At 41.9% G+C, this 21,453-nt stretch overlaps 1 protein-coding gene across 1 annotated transcript; it reads left to right on the plus strand.

Annotated features, from left to right (window-relative positions):
* The first annotated feature begins 1,298 nt into the window (after nt 1-1,298).
* On the plus strand, nt 1,299-20,636 carry LOC136318215 (uncharacterized). The gene is given in 5 exon segments (XM_066250620.1): nt 1,299-3,576; nt 3,579-3,645; nt 3,647-3,786; nt 3,789-3,931; nt 20,595-20,636. Coding segments are annotated over 5 exon segments (2,670 nt in total).
* The last annotated feature ends 817 nt before the right edge of the window (nt 20,637-21,453 follow it).

Raw genomic sequence — 21,453 nt, forward strand, 5'->3', positions numbered from 1 at the left:
GGCCAATGCTGTTTTACATTACCTGGTAGAGGCACCTTGAATTGGCTGGTCTTTCCAGGAGGCTGCCCGATAGTGCTGGAATCTCAAAGAGAGGTAACACCTGAAGTGTTTTCAGGGCTCCCGATCTTCCTGTGGGGTCTGGACAGTACTATAGATGCCTCTTGGTTCCCAAATTCAACAATTTGGATAATTTGGCAGAGAACTTGAGAAGGTAGGTAAAGCAACTCTTTTTGCTTTACTGAATTTTCTTGTTTTTCTATGAACTCTTGCTTTCGCTATTTTGTTTTGGACTAGAAGTAGGTAGAGTGGATTTGAGGCTTTGCTGAATTGTGACTTTGAAGATGTAGAACTCCAGTGGAGAAGGTAGGACCTTCAAAGTTACTTTGCTGTTTGTAACTAGTCTATATTCTTTCTGTTTTGGGGTATGAGAAAATAAATTATACATGGTCATATTGTAACCATGAGTGGAAAAATTCTGCTTGATATTTTGACTAAAATTAAAGAAAGCAGGAATTGACCGCTCCCTACCATAAACCACTGAGAAATTTGCTTAGAGCTAGTGTAACAGTAAAAATAGAAAATTCCATCTGTCCTTTGCTTGGCTAATCTTGGCTTGCAGAACAAGAACTGGCCCGCCTCGCCCCGATGTAATCATAGGTGCTTGCTCTTCCGCAAGTACCTGGGGCAATCACCCTGAGAGCCATTGCAACTTCCCTATCTCATGACTCCTGAATTCCTGGGTGTCTCCTCCCCTCCCTGAAATAATGTATAAAACTTGCTTGCTGAAGATTGTTAGTGGTTCTTGGCTACCTCCTTGCCTTGAGCCCACTTGTGAGTGTAATAAACTTTTTTTTCTTCTGTTTTACCTACACATTTGAGTCTAGAGTCTTAGTGGTGCGCCCTCGGTCAACATTTGGAGGTTCCACCGAGATTCCGCTTCCTCGCAGACCACGAGACGAATGCTTGATGCTTGGTGAGTGAAACTGGCGGTGGCTGTCAGGCAGGGACGTGAGTCCCTCCTGGCTGCGACCGACAGACGTGTCAGGGGGTCACAGGCCACGACTCCAGGGGACGCCCTGGAGTGTGAGGACGACCAAGGATGCTTGGAAGTCCATCTGCTGTCTCAGACAGAATCTGTAGATTTGTTGCCAGTTTCCAACCGAGCTCGTTGGTCCGGACCGTTAGATTTATTTTTAGTTTCATTTTGCCGATCACGGCGTAGCCGGCTTTGTTTGTCTGTTTTTGTCAGTGTTTTCTTTGTGACTTTTTTTCTGTCTTTCTTTCTCTTTGAAATTAAAATGGGACAAGGTCCTTCTACCCCATTGTCCCTGACATTGTCTCATTGGTCTGAGGTGGATGCCCGAGCCCATAATTTGTCTCTTCTTGTTAAAAAGCGCAAGTGGCAGACTTTCTGTGCCTCCGAGTGGCCCACCTTCGGAGTAGGTTGGCCGACCACTGGAACCTTTCACAAGGACACCATAAAGGCGGTTAAAGCAGTTGTCTTCAATCCAGGACCTCATGGCCATCCGGATCAACAGCCTTATATTTGGGTTTGGGAAGACCTGGCCGACGACCCTCCTCCTTGGGTCCGACCTTTCCTTCCTCCCCCTACACCCTCCCTTCCAATAACCCTCTCCACCACTCCGGGCCCTCCCAGACCTGCTCTAACTCATCCAGACATCTGCTCTATGCTTCCACTCAAACCTCCGGAACCAACGGCGCCTGCTTCATCCCTGTATCCCCCCCTTCCCTCCTCTGTTCTCCCTGAATCTCAAACTGACCTTATTCTTTTTGATTCGGGACTCCCGCCTCCCTATCCCAGGGATGTCCCTGCCAGCGCTGCAGGTCCCCAGCTTGGGGCCCCACATCAGGACGAATGGGGACCATCAGTGGAGGGTCCAGCCCAAGGTACATGGAGCCAGAGAGCACAAAACCCAGATGACATGGCCGTCACCCTGCCCCTTCGACCTTTCGGACCACCTCCCTGACGGCCAAGGGGGAACATGCCGGCACTTCAGTATTGGCCCTTCTCCTCCTCAGATCTATACAATTGGAAAAACAATAATCCGCCTTTTTCAGAGGACCCTGTCAAACTTACTGACCTTCTCGAGTCTCTTATGTTTTCCCATCAGCCCACTTGGGATGACTGCCAGCAGCTTTTAGGTATCCTCTTCACCTCAGAAGAAAGAGACTGAATTCTCCTCGAGGCCAGGAAATTGGTTCCTGGACCTGATGGTCGTCCTACTCAACTCCCCAACCTTATAGATGAGGCTTTTCCCCTGAGGCGGCCTAACTGGGACCCTAATATGCCTGAAGGTAGGCAGCGACTCTTACTCTATCGCCAGACTCTGATGATGGGTCTCCGAGTGGCGGCGAGATGCCCCACTAATTTGGCTAAGGTAAGAGAAGTAATTCAAGGGCCAGAGGAATCCCCATCCAGATTCCTAGAGAGACTAATAGAAGCCTATAGGAGGTACACCCCTTTCGACCCTGAGTCTGAAGAACAGAGAGGGGCACTGGCTATGGCTTTTATAGGACAGTCAGCTACTGATATTCAGAGGAAACTCCAGAGGATGGATGGGTTACAGGACATGGCTCTGAGAGATTTAGTCAAGGAAGCTGATAAGGTATACTATAAAAGAGAGACAGCAGAGGAAAAGGAGCAAAGATTAGAAAAAGAACGTGAGGAGCAGGAAAATAAGTGAGATAAACAGATAAATAAAGAGTTAACGAAGATTTTGGCTACCGTAGTAGGGAAACAAGATAGAAGAGGAAAGCATAGTACCTCGGGCCCAAAACAAAAACCAAAATTAGGACCTAATCAGTGTGCCTACTGTAAAGAAGAAGGACACTGGGTCAGGGATTGCCCTAAGAAGAAGAAAAAGAAAACTGAGGAAATACTTGCCCTAGGAGATTAGGGGCATCAGGGTTCGGACCCCCTCCCCGAACTCAGGGTAACATTCAATGTAGAGGGGACACCAATCGACTTTGAGGTAGATACTGTAGCGTTTACTCCCCCTTGCAGACCCGCTGGGTCCCCTCTCAAACAAAAAATCCTTGGTCCAGGGGCAAATGGATGTCAGCATAGGTCATGGACAACTAAAAGGACAATGGACCTGGGGAGGGGAAAAGTACAGCACTCCTTTCTGGTCATACCAGAATGCCCTGCCCCGCTGCTGGGGAGGGATTTGCTTACCACGTTGGGGACGAGTATTGATTTCAAACCTCAGGGACCAGAAGTAAGATTCAGTAACCCTCTTGTCAGTCAGCCTGTTGTGACCATGCTGACCTTGTCTGCTGAAGATGAGTATAAACTGTATGAGACCCCTGCCTCCGGACCCCATTCAGCAGAAGACAGGTGGCTTCAGAGCTTCCCAGAGGCCTGGGCAAAAACAGCAGGGCCAGGATTGGCAGTACAAAGGCCTCCGGTGGTAGTATACTTAAAACCTTCCGCCACCCCCAAAAGGGTCAAACAATACTACATGAGTAAAGAGGCCCGGGAAGGCATTAGACCTCACATCCAGAGGCTGCTAGGACAAGGAATCCTGAGGCCTTGTCAATCAGGGTGGAACACCCCCCACTACCAGTGAAGAAACCAGGGACAGGGGACTATAGACCAGTCCAGGATTTGAGAGAGGTTAACAGTAGTAATGGACATACATCCAACGGTCCCAAACCCTTACAACCTCCTCAGTACCCTCAGTCCTGACAGGAAGTGGTATACAGTACTGGACCTGAAAGATGCCTTCTTCTGCTTGCGCCTGCATGAGGACAGCCAACCCCTGTTTGATTTGAATGGACTGACCCTGAGAATGGACTCAGTGGACAGCTCACCTGGACGCGGCTACCCCAGGGCTTCAAGAACTCTCCCACCATCTTTGACGAAGCGCTGCACCAGGACTTGAGTGCCTACCGAGCCTCCACCCCTGAGGTAACTCTGTTGCAGTATGTTGATGATCTGTTACTTGCAGTCACCACCAGAGAGCAGTGCAAACAGGGAACTGAGAAACTGCTTGTCGAACTGGCCAAACTGGGATACCGGGCATCCGCCAAAAAGGCCCAGATCTGCCAACCCGAAGTCACCTTCCTGGGCTACTCTCTCCGAGATGGTAAGAGATGGCTAACTGAGGCCAGGAAAAAGACTGTTACTCAAATCCCGCCTCCGAAAAATCGGAAGGGCCTCAGGGAATTCTTAGGCACAGCAGGTTTTTGCAGACTATGGATACCTGGCTTTGTCACACTAGCCGCCCCTCTGTACCCCTTGTTAAAGGATGGAACTGAGTATACCTGGGGAGATGAACAGCAAAAGGCCTTTGACCAAATCAAGAGGGCACTGTTGTCAGCCCCGGCCTTAGCACTCCCCAACATAGAGAAGCCATTCACTCTCTATGTAGACGAGAAGGAAGGGATAGCTAAAGGAGTATTGACTCAGTCTCTGGGACCCTGGAAATGGCCAGTGGCTTATCTCTCTAAGAGGTTGGATGCAGTTGCAAAAGGGTGGCCGGGATGCCTACGGGTGATTGCCGCTGTGGCCCTCCTGGTCAAAGATGCTGACAAACTGACTCTGAGCCAAAAATTGACTGTTGTCACCCCCCATGCCCTGGAAAGCATAAAGACAACCTCCAGACCGCTGGCTAACCAATGCCCGCATTACTCATTACCAAAGCCTCCTGTTAGATAAAGACAGGATCACCTTTGGCTCTCCAACTGTTTTGAACCCAGCCACCCTGCTACCCAGGAAAGAGGGGGAAACTGTCCACCATCAGTGCAGGGATATCCTAGCCGAGGAGGCTGGGATCCAGAAATAGTTACGGGACACACCATTGCCACAATCTGACTTAATTTGGTACACTGATGGAAGCAGTTTTCTCTATGAAGGAGAACACAGAGCTGGGGCTGCAGTGGTAGACAAGGAAAAAGTAATCTGGTCAGAGAGACTTGCCCCAGGAACCTCAGCCCAAAAGGCAGAACTAATAGCTCTAACAAAGGCCTTAGAACTGGCTAGTGGTAAGTGGGCCACCGTCTACACGGACAGCAGGTATGCATTTGCCACTGCACATGTGCATGGGGCAATTTATAAAGAAAGAAGCCTGCATCAGCAGGTAAAGACATTAAGCACAAACCAGAAATCCTAGCCCTCTTAGATGCTGTCATGCTCCCACGGGAGCTGTCCATTGTCCATTGTTCTGGGCACCAGAAAGGGCAAGACCCAGTAGCCAAAGGCAACAGGAAGGCAGAGGAGGAGGCTCAAGCGGTAGCCATGAGGACTGCTTCCAACATCCTCACTATAGAAGCAGAGCCATCCACCACCCTGACCCACTTAAAGGAACCTGAGAATGCTCGGACATTTCTCCAGATGGCCCACTGTCTCACCCACCTTGGGACTGACAAACTGGTACAACTGCTTCAGGATGATAAACATTGACCACCCCCGAGAAGAGGCAAATGGCAAAGGAAGTAGTCAAAGCTTGTAAGGCCTGCCAGATGGTAAATGCCTACCCAGCCAAAGGAACCAGAGAAACCCGTCTCTGAGGCACCAGACCAGGCCAATATTGGGAAGTAGACTTCACTGAGGTAAAACCTGCCAAGTATGGACTAAGGTATCTCTTAGTTTTTGAAGACACCTTTTTAGGATGGGTAGAAGCCTTCCCTACCAAACATGAGATGGCGGTGGTGGTAATTAAGAAGATTATGGAAGAAATCTTTCCTAGATTTGGCCTTCCAAAGGTAATTGGGTCTGATAACAGACCAGCATTTGTGGCCCAGTTAAGCCAGTGGGTAGCCAAAATATTGGGAATTAATTGGAAACTACATTGTGCTCATAGACCCCAAAGTTCAGGACAGGTAGAGAGAATGAATAGAACAATTAAAGATACCTTAACTAAATTATTCATAGAGACTGGCCATAGAGATTGGGTAATGCTCCTACCATATGCTTTTTTCCGAGCTCGGAATACCCCTTCCGCTAAAACTAACCTAACTCCCTTTGAAATACTTTTTGAAACCCCTCCACCTATTCGAGATTTATCCCCCTCTGACATAAATATCCCAAATACCCCCTTGTCTGTTAGGTTACAGGCCCTGGCCAGAGTGCAACATTGCCTATGGAAGCAGTTGTCTGACCTTTACCAGCCAGCAGGAGACAGGACCCCACATCGCTACCAGGTTGGGGACTTCATCTATGTGCGGAGACACCAACACTGAACACTCGAACCCCACTGGAAGGGACCCTACCAGGTCCTCTTCATCACACCCACCACTGTAAAATTCAATGGCATCGCTGCTTGGATCCATACTTCACACCTCAAGCCTGCTCCTGCTCCTGATGACCAGTAGACAGTGGAGAAAACAGATAATCCCCTCAAGCTGTGTGTCTGCCGCTGCAACAAATCCCCACCAACAGATCCGGCAGACATGGCAGGTGATATCGGGGACAAGTGACATAGTATGGGAAGTGAATTCCAATGACCATCCCCCCTGGACTTGGTGGCCGTCCCTGTATCCAGATCTCTGTCAGCTTGCAGCAGGGCTGGAGACTTGGGACATCCCGACCACGGAACTTGATAGACCCCTTCCTTGTAATATGTCTAGGAACCCCGTCTGCCTCAGAGAAGGCCCGATGCCTGCAGACTATTTCAATTTCCTTAAACAGTTCTTATTTGATCCCTGAAAAAGGAACTCGGTGGGGCAAGTGCAGAATGGGCCTGATTCCTTTGTGTCCACTCAGGCCTTTAACAACTCTCAAGATTTTTGTGTAATGGTTAGGGTTTTCCCCCACCTTATATATCATGGAGATGAGGACTTTGAAGAAATGGTTGGGTGGTGGACCAGACATAAAAGAGAGCCTGTCACACTCACCGTAGCAGTACTGCTGGGAGCCGGGGTATTGGTAGGAGTAGGAACAGGAACCGCTGCCCTAGTTGAAGGACCCAGACAAATGGCCTTGCTAGAGTCTGCTATTAACCAGGACTTAAAGACCATAGAGCAGTCGATAGAAGCCTTAGAAATGTCACTAACCTCCCTCTCCGAGGTCGTGTTGCAAAATAGACGAGGCTTAGACTTGTTATTTCTGAAAGAGGGTGATTTGTGTGCTGCCTTAAAAGAAGAATTCTGTTTCTATGCCGACCACACTGGAGTAGTAAGATACACCATGAGCAAATTAAAAGAAAGGCTGAAGGCTAGAGAGAAGAGACTACAGGACCAGCAGGGATGGTTTGAAGGGTGGTATACCAAATCACCCTGGTTGACTCTCCTCATCTCCACCTTGGCAGGACCCCTTATAGTACTACTGCTTGTTGTCTCTATTGGACCGTGTGTCTTAAATAGACTAACCACCTTCCTGCAGGGGCAAATAGGGGCTGTAAAACTCATGATTGTAAAACAGCATTATGAAAGATTAAACCAGGGCTCAGATCTCTAGGATTAGAGATATGCAAGAGAAAGAGGAGGAAATGTAACCGTGAGTGGAAAAATTCTGCTTGATATTTTGACTAAAATTAAAGAAAGCAGGAATTGACCACTCCCTACCATAAACCACTGAGAAATTTGCTTAGAGCTAGTGTAACAGTAAAAATAGAAAATTCCATCTGTCCTTTGCTTGGCTAATCTTGGCTTGCAGAACAAGAACTGGCCTGCCTCGCCCTGATATAATCATAGGTGCTTGCTCTTCCACAAGCACCTGGGGCAATCACCCTGAGAGCCATTGCAACTTTCCTATCTCATGACTCCTGAATTCCTGGGTGTCTCCTCCCCTCCCTGAAATAATTATAAAACTTGCTTGCTGAAGATTGTTCGGGGCTCTTGGCTACCTCCTTGCCTTGAACCCACTTGTGAGTGTAATAAACTTTTTTTTCTTCTGTTTTACCCACACACTTGAGTCTAGAGTCTTAGTGGTGCACCCTCAGTCAACAATATGTTTGCAGTATACTCTCCAAGAGCAAGATGTCAGTGGGGAATTTCAGTGGTCCTGCTTTGGGTTTTGCTGGGGAACATCTGGTTATAATTTGGAGGGATTGGTTCCTGCTTCAGGCTCTTGGGTATATCTGCTGGTACCTTAGATGGACATTAATGAGAACCAAGTAGATCAGGTCCACCAGTTCTGCAGCAGGCCTTCAGAGACATCAGTTTCTCTAAGAGAGGTATTAGTAGGAACTTCATCTGGCCCAGGACTTTTGGAGGTATCTAGTAGGTCTCTCAGTTAAGTGCCAGAAGTGGGGACAACTATTTCTCTCTGTAGGAGGACATGGTGGAGGTTGAGTCCATCTGGGATTAGTCAGTCTCACATTGCCCTGAATAAGTGGAGGTTGAGCTAACCTGGATTAATCTCGCCCTAAACTTCCAGAGACTTCTCTGTGTTTGTTGAGATCTCAGTACTTCTTTTCTTACTTTTCTCTAAAATTCCTGAGTTTAAGTCTAAAGTCCTTGAAGGGATGCAGCCTGGGTACACCTGAGAGGCCATGAGGGGGAGCCCTTCCCTTGTTTATGAAGGTGCACTCATGTGAGTGTGTGTGTGTGTAAGTCTTTTGTCTAAAGTCTAAATGTATATGTTTTAAGGCCTGTCTTAAGTCTTTTGTGTCAAAATTGGAAGCTTCTGACAAAAAAAGCAATCTTAAGTGGGAAATTGTTGTTCTCTTTTTCTTCTCAAATGAGCTTCAGATCACCCTGTTAGCTTTCTCCTCTGAAGGAAATAATTCTCTTCTGTTGGCTTCTTCCCCTTGTTTTGTATAATAATTAATACCTTTATAGTCCAACACCTTTTATTCTGGGTGCTTGTTAATTATCAGTCTTACCTTTCTTGCTTTACTGTTGCACTTATTTCTGGACTCTTCTGAACTAGTTTTAATTCTATAATTGGTGGCCAAGGCCAACAATTAAATAAGGGAGGAGGGTGTACTTTACAAAAGACCCTGTTAGATTTTCTTTGAAAGCACTTTCAAGAAGCTTATGAAGACAACCATGAATATAAAATTAAATGGTCCAAAAAAAGGCTTTGCACTCTCTGTGAATCAGAATGGCCTAGTTTCAAGGTTGAGTGGCTACTAATTGGAACCTTTAATCCCCAGATAGTAAGGGCAGTCTGAAATATAGTAACTGGGTATCCAGGCTGTTTTATTAGTTTCCATATATTGATCAATGGCTAAATTTAAAAATAAATCCACCTCAATGGCTTAGAGCTTGCTCCATACAAAGAGGGTGCCACATCTTTCTAGTCAGGCCAGCTTTGAGTTTGAAACAGAATAAAAGAATAACTAAGGGAATAGTAGCAGCACTTCAACAAACTTTTGAAGGGTGAGGGATCACCAAAGGAGAAAAATAGAGAAGAAAAAATTGAGAAAAAAAATAGGACTCAGCAAGAAAAGAATCAATGCGCTTATTGTAAGGAAGAGGGCCATTGGAAAAATAAATGTCCCATATTACAAGCAGCCACGGGGAAGAAAGAAAAGAGAAGCCCACAAATTGAAAATGTTTATCCAGACTCTAGAGCTGAAAGACTAGCAAATAGGCAGTTTGAAGAATAGAAAACCCAAGCAGGGACATGCGGTGTGCAGAATGATGGAGTTGGGCTGAGGCTGTGGAGAGGCAAATGTGGACATGCCTTTTCCTAGTGGCGCTCCTGCCCTCACCACTACAGTGCACTTAGGCAGAAGGCAAGCCCCACTGCTGCCTCCAAACGCATGGTTAGGCTAGGGTTCAGATTGCTCTGTGCAGAGTGACGGGGAAAGGCAATAAAGTAAGGGAAAGGTGACTAAAAATATAGAAGTGAGACTAGTTTCAAATATCCACCTACAAAACAAAAGAGGTTTTTCCCATTTGAAAAAAAACAGGGTACGAATAGTATTAAAAATTAAAACTTTGCTTTTGAAAATGTTAAAGGAAAGAAAAAGCATTTAGAAGTTAAACCATAGGTGTAAACCTTGCTAGTTTATTGGCAGTTTCTGAAATTAAATTGCAGCTCCAAAAGAAGTAATACAATCATGAGTAATACAATTATAGGGAATAAAATTATTAGAAATAACCCCTCTGTAGGTTGGGATTGTAGCTTGTTGCCCTCCACTGGGGTAAAAAATTATAGAAAAATTTCAACACTCTCCCGCAGGGCCAAGGAAATTTTAAAGTCTCTCCAAGTCTCTCAGTTGTGTAGAGGCATGCAGTTCAAAATGGAGACCCTTTGCATTAGCCAAAATAGTAAAAATTATAAAAAGAATTTTTAGGGAATTGAGGAAAAAATTGGAAAACTCATATAGGCTAAAGCAGCCCACTGTTAGAAAGGTAAATTTATAAAAATTGTATTTTTAATTGCTGCTTTTTTGGTAAGAAATAAAGGAAAACCACTGCTTGGGGGAGGAAAAGAAAGTTGGCTTGGTTTTTAGAAATGCTGGTTCCAAACGCCCGCCCATCCATGCCACCTCTCACATGGAAATCATGTCCCTAATCCGGATGTGAAGGAGAAGGGAATGGGAGCCCTGAGAAAGATGGGCGCCACTTTGGAAATGAGCTCGGAGCCTCGCCGCTGCTGCCATGCTGTGCTTGGCCAGGCTTGGGTTCAGACAGCCCTCAGGTTGTGCAAAGAGAAGCAGGCATGTCGGATGCCTCTTACTTTCCTCCTCTCCTAAGAACCCTGGTTGGCAAACTGCCATTCTCAAAGAGCTTGCAGGCCACATAGAACTTTTAGTCCTCTTAGGTATAGCACTCAAATGAAGAGCCAAGTGTGGGCGCTGCCTCAATAGGGAAGGTGCCTACATATATAATTCTAATTTAAAACTTGGCTCTTAAAAGAAAATTTAGCTATTGTACTGTTAGTAATTGGCTCTATTAACTAATAGGTTTTCCAACCACTAGGTTATGAGTGGTGACTTATTGTTCCCCCACTATTTTTTTAAAAGTATTTCCATGTTAAAAGTATATGTTATTTCAAAGGCCTTTTCTAATTTTTATTTGCTGTTTTATAGCCTTGTGATACTGAAATCTTAGTTTAAATATTAGAAGTTGTTAATAATGTCTTTTTATGTAATATTTAGTTTATTATCATTTTGCAACAATATTGTTCAATGTTAAGTAATATAAGGAGAGGAGTCATATCCTGGAACTCCAGTGAATCTATTTTATCATGCTCTTTGTTTGAAAATTTCTTTTGAATGCAAATGTAAGGAGTTATTTAGCAGCAAAGAGACTCTGGAATCCTAAATGAGACACCAAAATCTGTTTCTCCTGATTTCATCCAGCTAATAAGCCTGCTTTTGTCTTTTTTCAAGAGTTTATATAGAGAGAAAAGGGCCCTCAAATCTCTCAGCAAGATCTTCTGAGCATGGCTTTTAAGGTCTATAATGACCAATAAAGGAGACAGAAAAGGCAAGTGGAGCCCAAAAGAGATCGGGAAAATACCAGCTTCTGGCATATATCCTTAAAGGCTTCAATGCTAAAAAAGGGGCTTCATAGGATTTTAGCAGGGCCCTGCTTCAAAAGTGGAAAGAAAGGTCATTGAGCTGAGGCCTGCCAAGCTTCTCATTCCCACCACAGTATATACCTCTGCTGAGAGAAAAGGGGACATGAGAAGGTAAGCTGCCCCATTGCTCCATGGTGGGAGGGTTCAGTCTCTTCCAACCCTAATCCAGCTACCTGTGACCTGACCTTGCCCAGCCTACTTGGACTTACCATTGAAGGCTAAAAGGTGCCCAAGGCTATTGTCCCCATCTCACAACACCGTTTATGAGCATAAGGTATTTCTTCCAAGTAGCAGGTAAAACTGATCTCATTTCTTGTAAACACAAGGGCCATTTATTATGCCTTGAATGAATAGTTGTTTTATCCCTTGAATATCTCTAATGTGGGTATTAACAGTCTAATTCCTGTCACTTTGTTTAACCTATAGTGTCTCCTATATTCCTCTTTTCTCAATGCCTCATGCCTATTGTAGGCTGGGACCTGCTCCTAATTCCAGCTAGAAACAATTATTAGGGCTTAGTTTCTAGCTGCAAAGTGTAGAAATGTGACCACAGTTCCAGTGCCTTGCATACTTTTCCTGAATATGTATGACTCATGCTATTTAAGACATTTCTCAGACTAAAATAGAAATTAGGTTCACTTGTAAATAATATAAACAGCAATGGTGTCAACATAGATTCAGTGAAATTACATTAACATGTTAAGAACATTTGTGACTGTAACAATTTTATTTTGGATCCTGTTATATTAGTTAGGACTTAGTTTTTTTTTAATTATCTAATAGGCTTTAGTCATTTTATTGTATTAAGATGCTTGTTATATATTTATTAACATTACCTAATTAAATTTTATTGTTTATTTTATATTTTTTTAGTCTGCCTTAAAATCTGGACATAGGAATTCAAATAGATAGAAAGATGCAACCCGGGAGTGACATCATGGAAATGGCGCCATGAGCAGCGCGTCAGACAGCTCTCCCCTAAATCACAACAAATTTATCAACTAGAAACAGAAAAATTTATCCTCGGAGCATTCCGGAGTTCCACACAAACTGATAGTGAAAGGACTGTTATCACTTGAATCTGACAGACGAGGGTGTGGAGGAATCTACCACAGGGACGTTCTTTCAAACCGCAAGGAAGTGCGCCTGTGGTGAGTCAGCCCATATACTTGGGAACCGCGAGCCACCGCGAGCGGCCGACGTGAGCCGCCACCGCGAGCCGCCACCGCGAGCCGCCGTGAGCCACCGCGAGCCACCGCGAGCCCCCACGAGCCGCCACCGCGAGCGGCCGCCGCGACCTGCCACGAGCCGCCGCGAGCAGCCGCGCGTGCGCCCGGTCCGGTTGAGCACCGTTGACGTTCCCAGCGGCCCGCACACAGCGAGTGGGGGTCGCCGGCCACCGGTGCCCGGAGCACCCCATTTGCGCGTGTGCCTTAAGCATTCCATGCGCCCACGGTGCCCTGCTGGCCCGCACACCCAGGGGGCTTCATTATCCTGCGCCTGGTGTGGTCCAGCCGCCAGCGGTGGGGCGAGCGGGAGAGGCTTGGCAGATTCTCTCCGTGGGCGGGGCATCTCACTCAGCCATTCAAGCTAACAATCAAGCGTTGGGGGAGGGGTGCATGCAGGCAGCCTAAAATACCTTCGGAAACACAGCTGCGAACCAATCACTGAAATTAGCTTAACTCATGAAATCTGCGCACCCTCGGTTCTAATTGATAAGATCTCTCTCAGTTCAGCGATCCAAAACAAGAGGCGTGATGTTTTTTAGTGCCTCTCCCTAAAGGGGCGGGGGCAACTTCTGATTGATAGAGCCTCCATATTCAGGGATAAACGCTAACAAGAAGGACTTGGCAGATAATAAGGTCTATACTACACTAGTCGTAAGCAGAGACTAGTGCCTCTTCTTCCCTGCAAAAACAGGCTACAAAGTGTGGAAAGCCTGGGTTGAGAGGTCCAAATAAATGATAGGCGCTGAACAGTCACCTTGACAACAATTGACTCCCACCCCCGCCTGATTACACTGGAGGCCCTGACTGTCAGAGCCTTTTCCAAAGCCTTGCACTGAGTGGGGATAGAGTGGGGATTTCCCAGCTCTTTGAGCCTCTTACTCCCCAGGCAGAAGCAGTTGCAACCTTATAGCTGGATCACCAGGCTGCTAATTCAGAAAGGGGGGACTAGGAGAGAGAATCCAGGAAAGCAAACTCTCTCATCGTTGGACCCTGCAAACGCCAACAAGCCTTTACTTCCAGCAAGACTAAAGCCAATTATATGACATTGCCATAGAATCCCATCAACTGCAAATCCCTACCTAAGAGTGACATAGGGGCAGAGCCTGGGGTACAGAGTCACCGACCAGGAAGAGGGAGAGAAAAGAAAAAGGAAGAAGTTAACCTCTCAAAATCAAGAAAAACCCACAGACTTTACAACTTGATCACCTAATTTTTTGTTGTTGTTGTTGTTTGTTTCTTCTATCTTTTTGCCTTTATTTCCTCCACCTCGGTCCTTCTATTCTCTGCCCATCTTATGCTTCCCCTTTCTTGAACTACACTACCCATGAGTGTTGCATTTTATTTTTCTTCTTCATCCTCACCCTTCTCTAAGGTTATACTCCAAAACACTTAACTCTCACTCTCTCCTCTTTTGTTTTTTTTTTGTCTTGCTTTATTTTGTTTTTTTCTCTTCCTATTTTATTTCTTCCTTCGTTTTTCTCTTTTTCTTATTTTTTCCTTTCTATTCGTTTGTTCTTTTCTCATTTTACTTTCCTCCCATATAATCCTCAATCACGAACAAATTAGTTAATTTGGGACTCAAGGCTTTTTTTGGCTTTATTTCTCTTTTTTGCTTTTGTTTTTATTTTTTTTTCTTGTTTGTTTATTTTTATGGCATTTTGGGTCCTCCCAACCCAAGGTCTCCATTGTATTTAGTCTTCGCTCCACTTAATACAAGAGATTTTACTTATTATTTTTATTTTGTCTTCTTTATTATTCTTTTTTGGTCCTTCTTTCTGGTTACCTCTTATCCCTCTCATTATATCTCTTAGTTGACCATCACTTACAAGCAAATCATCTTATGCTTGTCTAAGATTTTCTTTTTTTTTTTTTTTTTTTGCATTTAGTAGGTCCCTACTCCCTTTTTTTTGCCCCTTGAACTCTTCACCCCAAATCAGGCCCTCCATTATAGGCACGATATTTCCCTGAGGAGGGGAGAGGAGGGAAAGAGAAGAGAGAAAAAGAAAGGGGGAAATAATAAATTATTACTTTTTTTTTTTTGTGGGGTGTTTTACCTTTTTTTTTTTTTTTACTTTTTACTCTTTATTAATTCTAATTAGTGCTATCAATAAGACCACCCTCAGATGCCGTTAAGAAAGAGGAAATCGAATATTATGGGTACAAAAGAAAGAGAGGTAACACAAATAGATGTGGAAAAATCTATGGACAAAAGACTTAACATATTGGAAGCCTTGGAGCTAAATGACAGAGAATTTAAAATAGAAATCTTAAAAATACTCAGAGATATACAAGAAAACACAGAAAGGCAATATAGGGAGATCAGAAAACAACTCAATGAACACAAAGAATATATTACCAAGGAAATTGAAACTATAAAAACAAATCAAACAGAAATGAAAAACTCAATTCACCAGCTGAAAAACGAGGTAACAAGCTTAGCTAACAGAACAGCCCAGATTGAAGATAGGATTAGTGAAATAGAAGACAAACAACTTGAGGCACAACAGAGAGAAGAAGAAAGAGACTCAAAAATAATAAAAAACGAGAAAGCCCTACAGGAATTGTCTGACTCCATCAGAAAGAATAACATAAAAATAATAGGTATATCAGAGGGAGAAGAGAGAGAAAATGGAATGGAGAATATACTCAAACAAATAATAGATGAGAACTTCCCAAGCTTGTGGAAAGAACTAAAGCCTCAAATTCAAGAAGCAAACAGAACACCAAGTTTTCTTAACCCCAACAAACCCACTCCAAGGCACATCATAATAAAGATGACACAAACCAATGACAAAGAAAAAATTCTCAAGGCAGCCAGGGAAAAGAAGAGTACAACATATAAAGGAAGGCGTATTAGATTATCATCAGATTTCTCAGCAGAAACTCTACAAGCTAGAAGAGAGTGGACCCAATATTTAAAGCCCTGAATGAGAGGAACTTTCAGCCAAGAATACTATACCCATCAAAGCTATCCTTCAAGTATGAAGGAGATATAAAAACATTCACAAATACAGAAAAGATGAGAGAATTTATCAACAGAAAGCCCCCACTCCAGGAAATACTAAAGGGGGTTTTCCAACCAGATTCAAAGAACAAAAGAAAACAACACCACAAGTAACAGCTCCACCAAGAACACAATAAAACCAAACTTAAACTGTGACAACAAAGGATAAAAAGGGGGGAGAGGATGGAGATTAACAGTAGCAAAGGATGATGAAGTGCAGAAATACTTATAAGATAGGGTACTACAATGAATATGGTAGGTACCCTTTTCATTACTTAATGGTAACCACCCTTAAAAAAACCACCACAAAAACACTTGACTTAAAAAAGGTAGCAACAGAGAAAAGAAGTATGAAACACAAACAAACAAAAACAAATGATAGAAAAACAAAAGAGAAGAATCAAACTAGATACAAAACTAACAGAAAGCAATTTATAAAATGGCAGTAGGGAACCCACAAGTGTCAATAATTACACTAAATGTAAATGGATTAAACTTACCAATAAAAAGACACAGAGTAGCAGAATGGATTAAAAAAGAAAATCCAACTATATGCTGCCTACAAGAAACACATCTAAGCAACAAGGATAAAAACAAATTCAAAGTGAAAGGCTGGAAAACAATACTCCAAGCAAACAACACCCAAAAAAAAAGCAGGCGTAGCAATACTCATATCTAATAATGCTGACTACAAGACAGAAAAAGTACTCAGAGACAAAAATGGTCATTTCATAATGATTAAGGGGAAGTTGAATCAAGAAGACATAACAATCCTTAATATATATGCACCAAACCAAGGAGCACCAAAATATATAAGACAGCTACTTATTGACCTTAAAACAAAAACTAACAAAAATACAATCATACTTGGAGACCTCAATACACCGCTGACGGCTCTAGATCGGTCATCCAAACAGAGAATCAATAAAGATACAGTGGCCTAAAACGAAATACTAGAACACCTGGATATGATAGACATCTACAGGACACTTCATCCCAAAGTGACAGAGTATACATTTTTCTCTAATGTACATGGAACATTCTCAAGAATTGACCATATGTTGGGCCACAAAGACAATATCAGCAAATTTAGAAAAATTGAAATTGTACCAAGCATATTTTCTGATCATAAAGCCTTGAAACTAGAATTCAACTGCAAAAAAGAGGGGGAAAAAACCCACAAAAATGTGGAAACTAAACAACATACTTCTAAAAAATGAATGGGTCAAAGAAGAAATAAGCGCAGAAATCAAAAGATATATACAGACAAATGAAAATGAAAATACGACATATCAGAATCTCTGGGATGCAGCAAAAGCAGTAATAAGAGGAAACTTCATATCACTTCAGGCCTATATGAACAAACAAGAGAGAGCTGAAGTAAACCACTTAACTTCACACCTTAAGGAACTAGAAAAAGAAGAACAAAGACAACCCAAAACCAGCCGAAGAAAGAAGATAATAAAAATCAGAGCAGAAATAAATGAAATAGAGAACAGAAAAACTATAGAAAAAATCAATAAAACAAGGACCTGGTTCTTTGAAAAGATCAACAAAATTAACAAACCCTTGGCAAGACTCACCAAGGAAAAAAGACACAGGACTCAAATAAATAAAATCCAAAATGAAAGAGGAGAGATCACCACAGACATCATAGATATACAAAGAATTATTGTAGAATACTATGAAAAATTATATGCCACCAAATACAACAATCTAGAAGAAATGGATAAATTCCTAGAACAATACAACCTTCCTAGACTGAGTCATGAAGAAGCAGAGAGCCTAAACAGACCAATAAGCAGGGAGGAAATAGAAAAAACTATTAAAAACCTCCCCAAAAATAAAAGTCCAGGCCCAGACGGTTATACTAGTAAATTCTATCAAACATTCAAAGAAGACTTGGTTCCTATTCTACTCAAAGTCTTCCAAAAAATTGAAGAAGAAGCAATACTTCCAAACACATTTTATGAGGCCAACATAACCCTCATACCAAAACCTGGCAAGGATGGCACAAAGAAAGAAAACTACAGACCAATATCTCTAATGAATACAGATGCTAAAATACTAAACAAAATACTGGCAAAGCGAATACAACAACATATTAAAAAAATAATACATCATGATCAAGTGGGATTCATCCCAGAATCTCAAGGATGGTTCAACATACGCAAAACGGTTAACGTAATACACCATATCAACAAAACAAAGAACAAAAACCACATGATCTTATCAATAGATGCAGAAAAGGCTTTTGATAAAATACAACACAATTTTATGTTTAAGACTCTCAACAAAATGGGTATAGAAGGAAAATATCTCAACATGATAAAGGCCATATATGATAAACCATCAGCCAACATCCTATTAAACGGTATAAAACTGAGGACTTTCTACCTTAAATCAGGAACAAGACAGGGTTGTCCACTCTCTCCACTCTTATTCAACGTGGTGCTAGAAGTTCTGGCCAGAGCAATCAGACAAGACAAAGAAATAAAAGGCATCCATATCGGAAAAGAAGAAGTAAAGCTATCACTTTTTTGCTGATGATATGATCCTATACATCGAAAATCCGAAGGACTCCACAAAAAGATTATTAGGCACAATAAACCAATACAGTAAGGTCGCAGGATACAAAATTAACATACAAAAGTCCATAGCCTTTCTTTATGCCAACAATGAAATATTAGAAAATGAACTCAAAAAAATAATCCCCTTCACGATTGCAACAAAAAAAATAAAATACCTAGGAATAAACATAACAAAGAACGTAAAGGACCTATATAATGAAAATTACAAAGCATTGTTAAGGGAAATCGAAAAAGATACAATGAGATGGAAAAATATTCCTTGTTCTTGGATAGGAAGAATAAATATAATCAAAATGGCCATATTACCCAAAGCAATATACAAATTTAATGCAATTCCCATCAAAATCCCTATGTGATTTTTAAAGAAATGGAACAAAAAATCATCAGATTTATATGGAACTATAAAAAACCCCGAATAGCCAAAACAATCCTAAGGAAAAAGAATGAAACTGGGGGCATTACAATACCTGACTTTAAACTATATTATAGGGCCACGATAATCAAAACAGCATGGTATTGGCAGAAAAATAGACACTCAGACCAATGGAATAGAATAGAAAGCCCAGAAATAAAACCACATATATATGGTCAAATAATCTTTGAAAAAGGGGCCAACAACACACAATGGAGAAAAGAAAGCCTCTTCAACAAATGGTGTTGGGAAAACTGGAAAGCCACATGCAAAAGAATGAAACTCGACTACAGCCTGTCCCCGTGTACTAAAATTAATTCAAAATGGATCAAAGACCTAAATATAAGACCTGAAACAATAAAGTACATAGAAGGAGACATAGGTACTAAAATCATGGACCTGGGTTTTAAAGAACATGTTATGAACTTGACTCCAATGGCAAGAGAAGTGAAGGCAAAGATAAATGAATGGGACTACATCAGAATTAAAAGTTTTTGCTCAGCAAGAGAAACTGATATCAAAATAATCAGACAGCCAACTATATGGAAACTGATATTTTCAAACGACAGCTCAGATAAGGGCCTAATATCCAAAATTTACAAAGAACTCATAAAACTCAACAACAAACAAACAAACAATCCAATAAAAAAATGGAAGAGGACATGAACAGACACTTCTTCCAGGAAGAGATACAAATGGCCAACAGATATATGAAAAGATGCTCAGCTTCATTAGTTATTAGAGAAATGAAAATCAAAACTACAATGAGATACCACCTCATCCCTGTTAGATTAGCTATTATCAACAAGACGGGTAATAGCAAATGTTGGAGAGGCTGTGGAGAAAAAGGAACCCTCATTCACTGTTGGTGGGACTGTAAAGTAGTACAACCATTATGGAGGAAAGTATGGTGGTTCCTCAAACAACTGCAAATAGAACTACCTTATGACCCAGCAATCCCTCTACTGGGTATATACCCCAAAACCTCAGAAACATTGATACGTGAAGACACATGTAGCCCCATGTTCATTGCAGCACTGTTCACAGTGGCCAAGACATGGAAACAACCAAAAAGCCCTTCAATAGAAGACTGGATAAAGAAGATGTGGCTCATATACACTATGGAATACTACTCAGCCATAAGAAATGATGACATCAGATCATTTACAGCAAAATGGTGGGATCTTGATAACATTATAAGGAGTGAAATAAGTAAATCAGAAAAAAACAAGAACTACATGATTCCATAAATTGGTGGAACATAAAAATGAGACTAAGAGACATGGACAAGAGTGTGGTGGTTACCAAGGGGGGGGGGAGGGAGGACATGGGAGGGAGGGAGGGAGAGAGTTAAGGGGAGTGGAAGGTACACAGAGAACTAGATAGAGGGTGACGGAGGACAATCTGACTTTGGGCGAGGGGTTTGCAACATAATTTGATGACAAAAAACCTAGACATGTCTTCTTTGAATATATGTACCCTGCTTTATTAATGTCATCCCATTACCATTAATAAAAATTTATTAAAAAAAAAAAAAAGAAAGATGCACCCCAAAACCAGTAGGTTCTTGGGATTCTTATTGACAAAGGTTTATTCAAAACCAATTAGAAAAAGATTTTACCAACAGAAAATGAATTTTCCCAGGTAAACATTTAGAAATTCATTTTAATAAAATAATTGACAATTGTTAGGAAATTGCTATATATAGTTCTTTTCAGATTTAGCTTGCCCATTCTAATATTGGACCTGCATTTGTGTCTACAGTCTCAAAGCTAGTAGAAAAGAAACCAAATATAAATTAGGAACTAATTTGAAGTTACATTGTGCCCACAGGTACCCAAAGGTTCAGGGCAAATAAAATGCATGAATCAAATAGTAAAAGAAATGTAACCACTCTTTCCCTAACTATTTGCAGGATTTACAGGTTACTCAGCAAACTGTTCAAAAGGCTGTTTAAGAGGTGCTTCCAGAATTACCAGGAGATCAAGTACATCACTCAAGGACTGACTTTCACGAGGATGGGCCCACACACCATGATCTTGACCACTCCCACTGCTGCTAAGGTGCAAGGATGGCATGCTCTACTTCAACCACAAACCAAATGCTGGATGGTTTATGTATGGTAAATGCATGAAAAAACTTACTAAGGACTTTCTTTTAATTAGACTTTGGGAAAAGGGAAACTAGGGTAAAAAAAGTCAACTTAATTGGCACTAAATATTAAAGAGTTCTGATAAAAAGTAAATTGTTATAAAAGCCAATTAATTTTATGTAAGTTGCAAAAATTTGTACAATTTTTTGAAAATCAATCAGTAATGTTTGTTTCTTTAGTGAATTGTATTGCTGTTTCTTAAGTATCTATTACATGTTATAAGTTAATATCTTCTACACAACAGCTTCATGCTCTTTAGTAAATTAAGTAAATGATTTGATTTAGGAAATAAAAACAGTAGGGATTGTTGTAAGGTACCAAAAGCTACAGAATTAATATTAATATTTTAAGGAGCTTAAAGAATACTTTATTAATTTGGGCTATGGATGCAGAGAGATTTTGTAAATGATCCTTGTACTTGTGTGATTAGCATCATAGTGGGATGACCAATAGCATATTATTGTAAATGCAGAGGGAAGGAAATTTGAATTCTCTGACCTCTCCTCACACCAATAAGTAAGCAAGTGAATAGCTATCCAGGTGTTGTAAGAAAAAATTAAAATAAACCTTATATTAATGAACCATTTACAGCCATTTGTCCCCATGGAAACTACCTCTCCCC

The sequence above is a fragment of the Saccopteryx bilineata genome, unplaced genomic scaffold (genome assembly GCF_036850765.1).
Source record: "Saccopteryx bilineata isolate mSacBil1 unplaced genomic scaffold, mSacBil1_pri_phased_curated manual_scaffold_14, whole genome shotgun sequence".
Lineage (NCBI taxonomy): Eukaryota > Metazoa > Chordata > Mammalia > Chiroptera > Emballonuridae > Saccopteryx > Saccopteryx bilineata.